At 36.4% G+C, this 13,739-nt stretch overlaps 2 protein-coding genes across 7 annotated transcripts in view; one reads left to right on the top strand and one right to left on the bottom strand.

The window, feature by feature from the left end:
* Window positions 1–2,398: 2,398 nt before the first annotated feature.
* On the bottom strand, window positions 2,399–9,458 carry LOC112558730 (ufm1-specific protease 2-like). Of its 4 annotated transcripts, none has more exons than XM_025229354.1 (11): window positions 9,313–9,458; window positions 8,562–8,724; window positions 6,816–6,907; window positions 6,159–6,369; window positions 5,527–5,744; window positions 4,987–5,083; window positions 4,402–4,553; window positions 3,580–3,682; window positions 3,205–3,349; window positions 2,828–3,006; window positions 2,399–2,497 (listed from the first exon to the last, which is right to left on the bottom strand). In XM_025229354.1, the coding sequence occupies exons 1-10, from the start codon at window positions 9,349–9,351 to the stop codon at window positions 2,937–2,939; spliced, it is 1,290 nt and encodes a 429-aa protein (XP_025085139.1). In that variant the 5' UTR covers window positions 9,352–9,458; the 3' UTR covers window positions 2,399–2,497; window positions 2,828–2,936. The 4 variants fall into 4 exon arrangements, with proteins under 4 accessions (XP_025085139.1, XP_025085140.1, XP_025085138.1 ...); XM_025229355.1 differs by having other exon boundaries at window positions 4,987–5,080; window positions 5,527–5,747; XM_025229353.1 differs by having other exon boundaries at window positions 5,527–5,747.
* A 1,123-nt stretch (window positions 9,459–10,581) lies between these two features.
* The window catches only part of LOC112558729, a 42,328-nt gene continuing 39,170 nt past the window's right edge, over window positions 10,582–13,739 (top strand). The window contains exons 1-2 of one of the 3 annotated variants that reach the window (XM_025229346.1): window positions 10,582–10,700; window positions 11,320–11,496. The gene's annotated coding sequence lies outside the window, so the exon portion shown is untranslated. Of the gene's footprint in view, window positions 10,701–11,055; window positions 11,497–13,739 lie in introns of those variants that run through there. The other 2 variants (XM_025229347.1, XM_025229345.1) reach the window with 2 other exon arrangements.

Raw genomic sequence — 13,739 nt, forward strand, 5'->3', positions numbered from 1 at the left:
TGAATTTTGTTTAGCAACATTTGCTTTGAATGGTCAGATGGACTGATTGCTTTTTCAAGAAAAAGTAAGAGGTGTGAACTTTCTAGCTTATGCTTTACCCTCTCATCAAAACTCTTACCTACACAGTGCTGTTCAATAGGATGTCTAATGCTAGTGTAAAAACAAATTGGCTTAAGGGTACTATAGATAATTTGTGTATATTTATAGTCCTCTCAAAAGTATTGCATACTCAATGAGCAGTGGTACAGAAATTTTCTTCTTTGGTAACAGCATGTGTGTCTGTAAGTGGGTTATTACATAATGTTGATGTTTGAATCTTGATCAGTACATCATCACAGGCTTCAGCTTTCAAATTAGTAAAGATATTTCCATTAACCATAAATTTATAAAGCTGAAAATAAAACATACAATATATATATATCAGCTTGTATAATGATTCATTTGAACCCCTATGGAAAACATTTCAGTCCACTGATGGAGACTTGTGACCTCTGTCCTGTGTACTATGGCAGGCACACATCGCAGTTCTTGGTCCAGTAAATGCCCGCAGTCTTGAGAATAAATACCAGGCATGGTGGAGCCCAACCTCCTCCTTCCAATGCTTTTAACCTTGAACATTTTATCTTTTACTACTGAGTTACTGGCTCAAGTACGTGTCAAGCCACAGGTCAAGTTGGACAAAAGGATGTAGATGAGCCCTCTTATTAAACAACATTACAATGATGGACTAATAAATTAAATCTAAATTTAATTTAGACATAACAGTGATAAGGTCTACACTTGGCAAATAAACATAAAACCCTCAGATTCAGCATTATTATTAGCTTCATTAAAGGACGTTACAACAAAATCATTTCCACATGATGACATATGCAAGCTCTACATAATTACAAGTGAAAGTATTTTCTTTACTTTTTTTTTGTATGGTACTGATCTACAAAAACAGTGCATGGTACTTTTTTTTCAGTTTAGTCATTTTCACATTGCAGAATATCATGAATGAATCAGATAATGTTGGGCTTTTGAGGCATGCACAAGTTGTAGTGAGCTGCACTCTGCCAAAAGTTTGTATCCTTCCATCCACACCATCCCTTGAGAGAAACAAATATTTAGCAAGAAGTTACCAACTATATTTTTTGTCAGAAAGAATTCAGATAAAAATTCTTCTTGAGGAAACATCTCTGAAACTTAGTTAACTGAAGCACATTTCTGTTTGTACTTTTAAGACAAACCAAAAGTCAAGCGTCTTTCACAAATAAAACAGGCTGATTGAGAAAACAGTCAAAAAAACCCAACTCAATTTTCACTGTTTTAAATTAAACTACTGCTTGCTAAACACTGAAAACTGATCCACTAAAGTTAACGTAAGCTTAAAGGAATCATCCTGCAGATCAGGATTACTGAAAATTCAAATTCAACTTGTGTTTTTTCTTATTTTGATAATAGAATGTTGCTATGTAATCCTAATCATACAAGGAAATATTAAAAATTTACAAGTTTTATTCACGTATACAAAGCATTTTCTTATTTACTACATCCCTGTAGTTATTCATGAAAGGATCAAATTTCACAAGATTATTTCAAAGCATTATTGCATACTTCTCTTTGAATTGTCTCCAAGTTTTCGCCACCTGTGTAGTGAGGATCTAAAATCAAGTACTTGATGTCACCAGTGGTCTCACTGTAGTCAACTCCCAGAATTGTGTGAGCTAGTACTCCTCCTCCTGTCAATGGCAGAAGAAATAAGTCCAGCATAGAGTAAGACAGGGGTAAACAATATGTAGAGAGAAAGCTTTGTGCTCACATAAGGATAGATCTATGTTTAGATGTAGAGGCCAATGCAAAGTGGGGCATTGAAAGCCTAAAACCAATATAATGGGATGAAAATAAGTGAAATGGTCCAGTCACTAAAACCATTCATTAAAGATGATTATTTTATCTGTTATGGAAAATTTCAGCAGGTGTGCAAATATTCATGTTCGAAGTCAGATATACATTCAAACTGTATCAAGATGTTGACATAATAAAATAATTGTGCATTGGAATAATGTGTTTTCATAGAAGAAATACCAATCATAATTGGTGTTCCTTGCGCATCAAAGTGTTGTGCCAGTTCTCTGCCTTTGCTGGTCAGATCAGATCCCGAGGTCACATTAATAAATTTTGATGTCACCTGTGTCAAAATTCATGGCATCAAAAGAGGTTTATATAGTATTAACTGTATTTAATAACACTGAATACCTTCACAATAAACAACCAAAGAGATCATCAGAATGAAGCAATTCATAGTATATATATATAGCAGCAAAGCAATTGTGCATGCACATTAATAGGGAGGAAGAGTTTTGACAAGTTGATAACATTCTAAATCACTTTATTTAAACAGCCGGATACTTACACCAAGAAAGTATTCCAGACAGAAGGAAACTTCAAAAGACCCAATCCACTTCTTGCTTCCAACAAAGTTCTGTTCTTTATCTCCAAGGTCAACCAGAGCCTATAAAAATGTGTTTTAAGTAAATTCTTCTTGCAAAGCAGGCTGAGTTTTTGGCCCTCTCAATCTTTTCCAAATGCAAAGACGTATTAAACGACACATTCAATCACTAATAAACCAATAAGGTTCTTCTGATTCAAAGAAAAAAAGTTTCATTACAGCAGTCAAATCAACTCAAAGCATGAAGTAGTTTTTGGTGTAAATATCGTTTCAAATGAAATCATTCTAAATTGTTAATCAGTATTTCCCTGTCCCATTATCCTAAATTGAAATTTACTTAAATCTCTTTAAAGATTAAAGTTTGATCATTCCCACAGAATGATATTACCTAACCTGTTGAATTTCTCTGTGGGAAGGGATAGGTTTATCTGTGTAGCCTTGATAACGAAACCAAGAAATGAGTGTCTGAAGTGATCGATAGGCACATCCCCACTTGTCATCATCAAATCGATCCTGCATGTAGTGGTGGTAAGTGTAGTTGCCTTTTACCAAATGAGGCGTTCCATTCTTTACTGAAATAGAGTTTAAAACACAAGCCTTTCAGATATACATCAAAACAAATTGTGTGAATACCACACAATCATTCTTGGCTGCTTAAGTAGTTTCAACAGATGTTTACTTTTACTGATAATTCTAACAGCATCATATGTTATCTCTCCACACAGAAAAGTTAAAGGAAAAAAAAGTATGAATTTAATGAAAAGTCTAACCTCCTGAGGAGAGAGACCCACATGAGGGTTAATGATATATCCCCCAACTGCTGTTTGGCCAGGAAATATCCTAGCATTCGCACGACGGAAAATGGGCTGATCCACTGCAAGGCACATCTGCTGATGAAGGGTGTGTCTTTGGATTCTGCAGCAAAAAAGGATTCATGAATCAAGAGTCACTCAACAAGAACTGCACAAAATGACAAACATGAATTTTGAATCAAACGGACTGCTGAAACAGACAAAGAAAAAGATAAGGAGTACAGAATTTTTAACAAAAATCGGATTTTATGCTGTACTAATGTCACCATATTCACAATTTGAAGAGTAATATCGCTGAGAATCAATATTTATTTACTGATCAGTAATGTTTACCTAAATCACTTTCTGAGAATCCCCTTGGATAAATGACGGTCACACAAGTATGGCGGCTTGGTATAGTAAAGTGGAAAGGCTCTGGTATATGAAACAGATTTTCCTGCAAATGCGAAACTGTACAATTTTTAAAAGAGCCACCATGTACTACACATCCAAACTAAAACTTTTAAAGGTTCATAGTGTTTAAGTATTCTATTTTTATTCATGAAGTTTTGAATAACATTCAATTAACATTAATGAAAGGAAATATTTTAGCAAAAAGAAAAAATTTTCACAAATATTTATTTGATCTGTCACTTCAAATAGAACAAGATCTAACTTTTTCCATTTAAGAAAATGCTTATTGATTTCTAGGGACAAGAGGAACATGGTGGAGGTCATGGTGATTAAAGTGGTGGTGGCTCGACTTGAAGGTACAGGTGCAACAACTCTGACAGTATTTTTAAATTTAAAGTGTAATTATATTATTCTGGTGTTAGCTGGAAACTGGTGCTAAAAATACCAGAAAAAAGTCTAGGAACTTGCTTTATATGGTTTCCTATGGACACTTTTATTAGAGAAAAATCAAATGACTTAAGCTCCAGCGTATATTACACAAATGAATTATGAGAGGGTAAAATTAAATCTAAAAATAAATGTATGAAGCATGGATACAAGCACAAAAAGATTAAGAATTTTAAATACTGGGACATAACAAACACAATAAATGCTAACCAAACTTTACAAGTTATAAGTTTAGGGCATGGCAATGAATGCAACAATATAGTGTCCCAGTCTTATTGGCCATGTAAGCACAAGCTGGTAATCAGTCTGAAGGACCTTTGAATGTTGGAGGAGTGATTCTTTCATAGCTTGGAGCTGTGTCTTTACAGCATTGGTCAAGACCTGAAACAAGTTGCTCAATGTCTCTGTTTCATGTACTTCCACAAGGACATCCAGAGGAAGTGTGATGTCGGTGACAAGAAAGCTTCCTATAAAAGAAGATACTTTGTGTTATAACAACAATATAACTCCTAACCATCATAAAAATAACAATTCTTTTCTGTCACAAAGCAATGAACAAACTATTCATAGCGATGTATAGCATGGTGTATTAAAATATGAAAATCGTATTAGTCAAGCAGCATAATAGCAACAGGCTTCTCAAAGACTTAAGTGTACATCTTAAATATTTGATCTAACTGTGTGCTAAGCAAGCAGATAAAACCAACTTTATCTAAACATCTTAAAATTAAAAAGAAGTTAGTAAAACTATTAGGCTACATAATAAATATATATATCTACTGATGCAGCCTTAAAAATATATCAGGTTTTAGCTTAAGTGACAAGCGAGTGTTTTAAACCACTACACTACCGGACTCCCTACTGTAAAATTCATTTCTGATATTGAGATATTTTTGGTACCTTTTTTATGGTGAACTGCAGGTGCACAGGATGGATGTGCAAAACTGTTGTCTTCTCCATTAATTAATCGGTACATGTCAACTACTACAGGTGACTGCTGAAAGAAGTTTGAAAGAAAACAATGTCAGCAAAATACTTTGAAAGATGCAATTTAAAAAAAGAGAAATCCACATGATTAAACATGAGAAAATCCAAAGAAACTTATACCGTTATCGATATATATATCTCTCTTTCTCTTTGAAAAAAAAAAAAGGAAAAATTATTTGTGTACTGATGTCAAATGGTAAATGAGCTTAACTTTAAATTTCGCCAAAATTAAATCAGCAAAATAAGTAAAAGAAACTGTAAGCATTCTAATATTTTTTTAAAATGTATGAATCTTATAATCTGCATAAACACTGTCTCTCTCTTATGACAATACATTCTAAAATACAAACTTCATTATTTCTGCTTATTTAAAGAAAATGCTACAAGGTGATAATGACAAACCCTTTCCTCCTCTCACTGATTCTGACTTTTGCCCCTAAAAATTTTATTAACCTGATCTGGAGTTACTTTCTTTTTGCGATTGTGTGTCACATTATCATTTTCATTGATGAAAGCACACAGGTCTTGGCAGGTATACAAAGACTTGGGACCAACTATGTTGCTTTCTTTCAGAAAGACTGAAGACTCGTGAATACCATAGCTGAAATGTCCAGAAGTCAGCGCTTCATCAACACTTGAGACTGCTTTTCTGACTTTGTTCGCCCATGTCTCTGCTGACAGAACATTTCCATCACTAAAAAGGTTTAGATAATAGAACACTTTATTTGTCCCAGAGAGCAGTGTTTCTTGAAACAGAAGATGCAAGCAACTTAGAAATCAGATGTTTCTTGCAAATACCAACTTGTGCACGTGAATATGTGCATATGCCTATCTACATTAATCGGTACATGTCAACCACTACAGGTGACTGCTGAAAGAAGTTTAAATTGCCCATTGGGACAAATAAAGTTGGTTATTATTATTACATGACTCTTCAAGTGGAAACACATCAACTTCTACATTTCTATACTTCTTTAAATGAACTTTTGTTATAGAATGTAATAATCTTGAAGAATAAATAAGTTTTTAAATAGACAACATCTTCAATATGCTCAAATATAAGAAAAAATTTTTAGTTTTCTTACTGTTGGGAGACTTTCCACTATCCACATAAAGGTGGAGGGTAATCTGAGCCTTGATGCGGAAGGTCACAATTCGTTTATCCAAATCTTCTTCAGGTTGTTCAGTTAGTTCAGTGACCTTTCCTTCATTACCTAGCAGATGAAAAGAGGCTACTTGTTTACCTGCTACTGGCTGCAGTATACAAAGGACAAATGGGTTTTTCGCTGCTGCATTCTGTGAAAGAAGAGATAGTAAACACTGATAAGGTAAGAAAATAGAGCTAGCTGAAAAGATAAACCAATAACTGATTATAAAATATGAAGATGCCAATGCGTTTTATCTGTTAATAAAATAGCAATAACAGTTAAATAGCAATCACAAGAATGGAACAAATCAAAGAAGCTTTGGTTACTCAGCTAAAACATCATGCTATTTATTTCGGTTCAATAGTATATTTTTAGTACAAAGACAAATATACAATAAACATGACATGAAAATAAAGTTTTAATAAGAATGCAGGCCTGCTCTTTTCACATAAGACTGTAATAAAAGTAAGAACCATTTTACAGCAAGGTTCAGGTGATTCAGGGACGATTTTTCTTACATTGGATTTTCTGCCTGTGACTTAATTCAAAGTTTGTTTTTGGTATTTTGTCTGATTTCAGAAGATAAGCAGATACCTGTATATCCCCTGGAAGAGACTGTAGTGCTGTTAGCATATCATCTGTCAATGAATTTTTGGCGACAAAAACGATTCCCAGAACAATAGTGCCTGGAAGAAAATGTAACAAAAAAAAAATTCATAATACTCTTCTTCAGCACAAAATATACATTTGTACTAATTTATATTAATGTAAGTCAGCCAAATACTGGAGCAGAGAAATCAAAAAAGAGACCACAGCAAATCATTTGTATGGTTGTCAAGCAGATGTTAGATAAAAACGTAAAGCTAGAAAAAAGGAGGCTTCAGGTTTCAAATTTAGATTCTTTATTGAATGTTTAACTGAAGGTCACATGTTCATGCAAAGGACATCACCAGAGGTTAATAAAGGTAAATGTCCTTAGCCAAAATACAAGTATGCAAAGGAAGCAGCTTGTTAACGTTGACTGCCAATAAGATCCGATAGCCTAGTGAATGGAGTCTCAAAGAAGATTCGCAGTGTTTCTACAAAATTCAGACCCAGCTCTTCATCATATGTGTGCATTTCACCTAAGTTTTGAGTGCGATGTGGATATACACTAGTGTCCACACTATAGTATTATTTTATTTTCCAGTTGTTAAATGCTTCTTACACCCTGAGTCTGGAAAATGACAGTCTGTGTCCACCTAATGAATTCGATGTCCTTTCTACTAGACCATTTTCTTACCACTATCTACACTTTTGTGACAGCTACTCATCCTGCACTCCTGGGAAGTTATCTGTAAATGCATAATAAAATCCAAGGTTGGAAGCAAGAGGGCAGAGCTTGCATATACACCGTTGTTAGTTTGGCATTGGTGTAGTCAGTTTCCTTTTGGAAAACCAAACAAAAACAAGTAACAGAGGGAAAAAAAGAGCAACAATAACAACAAAATATAGTTTGCAGCTGAAACTGGTTTAATTTATTTTTACAGTTTCAAACACATTCCCCCTTCATCTCATGATTTACGTAACATTACAAGGAATTCAATGTTTCCTACTGGAATAGGAAGAGTACAAGTATGCAAACAAAATCTGTGCCTCATGGCACTGGGTGCATATGTCATCCTCTTTGGTGATATGCTGAAGATTTAGAACCTTTTGGGTCAATGCTGCTAAAGTAACATCATCATCGTGATTTTAAGTTTTTTGACATGCGTGCCTTGCATCTTTCCTCACACTAAACCCTTTGGTCAGAGGAGACTGTTCTGCTTGAAGTGAAACTGTGACAGACTGGGGCTTCAAGAAGTCAATGACTGCAGATCCCTTGCAGCCGTTTTCTCAAAAATGTATAATTTAAATCTCCCAAATTGGCACACTTAGCAAATGTTTTATATTGAATGGGGATAATCCCTGATGTAATGTACACAAGGTAATTCTTTCAGTTACAGAATAACTGTCACCTAGTGGATACTAGTTACAGATGATATATGTCTGTTAGGACAACCAAAGATGATCAGCATATGCCCATCCATTTTTTATATCTTCACTTCGAGCGATGAGGTGCATGAGACTGAATATGCATGAACATGATCTACAACTGACCACTTGTAAAAGTCAGCAGCGTGTGTACTCCTACCTTCCCTTGCACGGGTGAAACCATTTTAAACAATAGCCACAAAAAGTTCCACCTTTAACAGGAGCAACAGTAAATTTAACATATCAGAGTTGATTGTATGGCCCATAACAGTCAAGATTTAATCATACAATTTAGCCTTAATATACCATAGAAAAATGATGACCAACCTCCTGTAAGATGAAGACAGCACTGCTGAAAGTCTTCCAGAAACTTATTTGGGTTGCTTGCATTACTCTTCCATACATTCTGTATACAAAGCTGCTCATTTAACATACGCCCAATGAGGAATCCCTGGACTCCTGTTCCCATCCATTTTGCTGTTTCCAGTGACTGAAATAGTGAATACCATGACTACCATGAAATAGTTTTAATGACTAAAAACTGCAATGCTTAGCCTAGTAAAAGAAATGACTTTTGAATTGATTGTTGTATCTAAATGTATGTTTTTATAAACTTGCACTGACTGATTGATTAACGTCAGTATTTAGATTTTATTTCTCGGTGCTAAATTGTCTCATGCAGTAACGCTAAACACATTATTTCGAAGTTAAGTTCAGTGATTAGCCCTCCCTTCCCAACTCGTACGCAGCACTTGTCTGACTGTGTGTACTTGTCTGACTGTGTGTGCACGTCAGGGCGGGGAAGGGAGAGAGGATAGGAGAGAAAAGCATTACAGAGACTAAAAAACAAATGCTCGATATGAACATGAGCTAAACCTTGAGGGTTGTATTGTCGTCGTAGTGGTTAAAGGGATCAGTAATTGAGTTACTGAGTCGCGGATATGGATAACGCAACATATGCTGGTACATAACTTAAAGCTCAAGATAACGCATATATTGTAAATGAAGATTACGCACTATAATTCTGAGCACATTTAGTAACAAGTTAAAGCACACAAGCTTACTTTATGAAACTTACTTGTTTTAAATCGTTTGATACCCAAACTTGTTTCAACATCGTGACAAAACCGCTTAACACATATTCGGAAGTGCTACCGCAGAGCAACAACCAAAATAAAATTAATTATAAACCATGTATAAATAGCACCGACGAAACAAAAAAGGATAGATGACTTGGTAAAAATAATTAAAGCAAAAATATTTTTAAAAAATCCGTTAAATAATAACTGTTTGATCATGTTTTATCTTCGATCTAATTACAAAGCGGACGAATATCATCTTCCAGTCGTCCGTCGTCTGCTTCACAAATTGTGCCTCCAGAGAATGTTCCTAGTGTATTATTTAAAAAAAACAAACACTTAGCAGCCAGTACATTGGGATGGACAGACGCGTTAGTATATGTTTCTCCACTTCTACTTTTTTTCGGTATGTAGGCGTTAAGGTGCACAGCTCGCTCACCAGTGCAATCTATTTCATCCACTTTACATTTGTTATGTCGATCGTCCGTGATTTCTTACCTCTGTTAATTGTCTAAAATTGTACATAGCACAAGCCTCAAAGTAATTTATAAATTATTCTATTATAATTTTAGTGATGAGAGTAGCAGAAATTAAAATTATTACATATGTAATTCTCATATATTCCCTAACGTTGACAAAAAGGGGGCAACACTCGATCTATCCCTTCAGCTACAACAAATTCGCTTCATTCCCTTACTCCATCGTGACGGAGATCCTCAGGGCCGCAAACTCATTGCGGTGTGGCCCGACTTAGGCAGCAGCAAGCGAGAAGCGATCTCATAAATTTCTATTAAGTTAGTCATAATAATAACGTAAATATGGCGGGACAAGCAAAGGAATGTCCATTACAAGATCGACAGGCCACGTACGTTTACATTACTGGATATAGACTTATGTTTCTCGTCAGCCTATATTGTGGTTACACAGAGAACAAGCAGACGGAGTGTAAATATACATGTTGCAAAAGTGTTTTAATACACTTTGACGAAACTACCGCTTGACCAAACACAGCAGGCTAATTTTGAAGTTGATAATTTTGTATGGCTCGCGAATAAGTGGCCCTTGTCCTTTCCCCACTCCTGCCGTACTATATAGTATTCTTTCCCAGAGACTATTGCTGCTTTAAGGCACAGTCGAAATAGAACGAACATCTATACAGCGAGGGATAGGTGAAAGACAACTTTCCTATCGGCCGTCTTCCCCATATTCTTTGTACTCTCCCACCCACCATTTCTTTCTCAATCAGACTTACATACAAATATAAAGGGAGAGGTGAGTGAGAGGGAACAGTTTGGGATGTTGACGCGGACAGGAATCACATCGATTACCCATGCCTGAGCAGTTAGGAAGGATTTAAGTAAACAGCTTGAAGGAGCGCTGCACCCTGGTAAGATTTTGTGTGTGTGTGTGTGCGCGATGTCTTTGTCCAAAAATAAGGATGCGTTGTAAGGATATGCTGGTGCAACTTTATATCCCACCGCTTCTCCCAGTCAGGGATGAACAGTTGCTCTTTAAAACGGTGTATGACAGATGGTTGTCTTTATTGAAGGTTAATAATCATACGTATTAAATGGTATCGCTCGCTGGAATTTCGGCTCGTAGTCAGCCGGTATAGATTGAGTTAACCACCTTAATCAAAACACTGATGTACTCTTCTGGGTATGAGGCAGCAGGAAATAATGTGTCGCTGAGACAATTGTTGTCTGGTGTGAATATCTCTGCTTTGTCAGTATTTCAGTAGGCTCTAAGCGCAGTCTGTTGTCAGATTAAGAGTAGGTATTTTTTCTTAAAAATGCAGTCACTCCCTACAGATACAGTGTGCGACAGCGACAGAGCGGAGTGTCGCACCTGTAAAGAGGCCCGTAATAAATCCGTTAACGAGATGTGCGAGACAGAAGCAGAGCTTGACGGGGCGCAGGAGAGATAGAGGATAAGAGTGCTTTTTGGTTCATAGAGGTTTTCTCTACATTCCAATTCAGTGTGGAAAAAAAACCCGGTTTATTTAGGTTTTGATCTTCAATAATGGGCAGCCTGAGATGAAAAGAGAACAAACACGCCTGATGCGACGTCACACTGAACATCTCTGTTAAAAGGCTAGTGACGCCGAATGCGAGCCCTGAGCCAGTGAAGAGGCATCCACTGTGCGAGCCACATAGTCGTCAACGCACACATATAAGAAAAAGGTAGGTTCTTTTAAAAAAAAATTGTTATAGACGTTAAGACAATGAATCACAGTAAAGCCATTACTGTTGAATTCCCGAATGATCGCTGATTTCAGACAATGCCATTCGTTATATTTGTATACTGCATTCTTGATTATAGCAATTATTATGCATTATTTATGTTAATGACTTTATTATGCATTTTCGATAAATAATTATCTGATGCTTAATTATGTTAGAAAATAAATGTGAAAACAGAGGAAGGAGCACTTGATTTCAACACTAATGATATTTCCCTCTTTTTTTTCTACTGCATTTAGTTACCATTTCTTTGCCTGCAGGATGACAAATTCTCCTTACTTATGAGAAATATATAAACCAGAATCTTTCTTTTTTCCTCGTCGATTCTTTTCTCATTTTTATATTTCATTCTGCTATCTGTCTGGATTTTCTTTCTATTGATGTCTAAGAGGGGATATAAGAATACCTTGCGATTTCAGAATCTAATGCGATGTAGCAGGAAATGTTACAGAACTTGCAATTAAACATTTTGAAACATTGACCCAACAACTCAGGAAAAGGCGCTGGATGTTTGTATTCCGATCCTACCCACACAAAATGTATTTTGTATGCATGCATGCGCTTATGTGATGAGATGATGACGGCTGCTGTAGCTCGTAATGTAGACTGAGTCCTCGGGAGAAAAGTGAACACATTTAGAGCTCTCCAACTCTTTTCGTCTTTTTATAGCTTAGCTTGCATTTGCATTTCGAATAAAACCGCAGAATTTATGCAGTTCCGAGCATAAAAACATTTTCCTAGGGTTTTTGTCTCTCCCGCCTCTCTGCAAATCCTTTGCTTTCTTGGATTTGACCAGAGGTTTATTCTTTGCGTTTAAGGTCTCATAAAAGAAGGGCAGAAAGAGGTGGGCTTGACAGAACATCTCTACGGGGTCGAACGTAAGGTACCGGTATGTTCTAGATACGCTAAACTTGTGGCCTTTTCTGCAGAGGTGGATAGAAACTCTTAGGTCCCCTTCATATCCAAACTGCTTGCACCTCTAAAGGCAACTTTTGTCGCATAGTTCTTCAGCCTGGAAAATCAGTTTCAACAAACACACTTCACACACAAAATATTGCCTCTGCTGACTGAAACAAAAGGGGAAATGTGCTACTGACTGAGGGTTATAAGGGCAAGGTGGTTCCAACCAGTTTAGCCTGACCATCAACACTGACGTTTCGTTGCCATATTATACAGCAACGAACATTGTCAAAGAAAATTCTATCTTCGCAAAACGCCACTGGAAATTGATCGTCGCCAATGCTTCCCAGTGGCCCTATTCTTCAGGGTTTCTACCTGTAAATGTTCATCACCGTAAGGGCTGAGAATAAAACAAAAGAAAAACAATCCAGCGTTAACAACAATTTCTAGCTCGAAGTCAGTCAAAATGAACAGATACTTACAGAAGGCAAAAGAATAATTACTTTATAGCCTCGTGATATTAAAAATATTAATACAGTCAATTATAAAAGCGCACATAGGTCCTTTGGTGTGAAGTTTTATTTTTGTCTTTGTCGGATTATAACTGACATTCATAGAGCAGAATAGAAAGAGGGATGGGTAGGAAGGGCGAGAAAGAGAAATAACTTCTGAGGTTTTATGCCCTCCCTGACTCTCAGCTCATGCTACACCCCTGCTTTAACTGCTTTTCCTTGTCTCACTGTTTTGATCCCATTCTCTATTTCTTCTTGTTTCTATATATATTTATTAATGTACAAAACACATAATGTTAAAAAGGAATAAGCACCACCACCGCTGCCTTCTCCACCAATATCATCGTCAAGTTAGCCTCTTCATCCGTCACCAGAAACGGAGGAGATGAAGTTACAATCAAGCTCAGGATGGTAAAACACTCCATAATGCGTTCCCGAGAGGCAAGTACTCCACAAACTACAAATTGAAGCCAGGCTCTACGGACTGCAGCTCAGACGTTCTGTAACAACAAAAGAAAATATAAAAGTCATTATCTTTACTCATGCTCTGTAAGTCTTGGAAGCCTTCTCAAGCAGCCAGAACAAGGAAATGAATGCCTTTACAGCAGCCCTATGCAGTCTGCAACAATCTGCTCAACATTCTTCTGGTGGATTTCTCTTATTGCAATATCGCGGCAGCGATCCAGCTGACAGAATGACAAAGGAAGAAGAGAGGCCGATCCGAGAGACCCCGCAGATGTGATTTTCTGAGGCCATGACAATAAAATCAAA

This window comes from Pomacea canaliculata, linkage group LG3, assembly GCF_003073045.1.
Source record: "Pomacea canaliculata isolate SZHN2017 linkage group LG3, ASM307304v1, whole genome shotgun sequence".
Classification (NCBI taxonomy): Eukaryota; Metazoa; Mollusca; class Gastropoda; order Architaenioglossa; family Ampullariidae; genus Pomacea; species Pomacea canaliculata.

Excerpts from the sequence above, each read along its gene's own strand:
- LOC112558730 (XM_025229353.1), bottom strand. The coding sequence starts at position 9,351 with ATGTTGAAACAAGTTTGGGTATCAAACGATTTAAAACAA. Across the intron at positions 8,725-9,312 it reads TATCAAACGATTTAAAACAA|TCACTGGAAACAGCAAAATG; the intron begins GTAAGTTTCATA and ends TCACTATTTCAG. Across the intron at positions 3,007-3,204 it reads TGGGTCTCTCTCCTCAGGAG|TAAAGAATGGAACGCCTCAT; the intron begins GTTAGACTTTTC and ends ACTCTATTTCAG.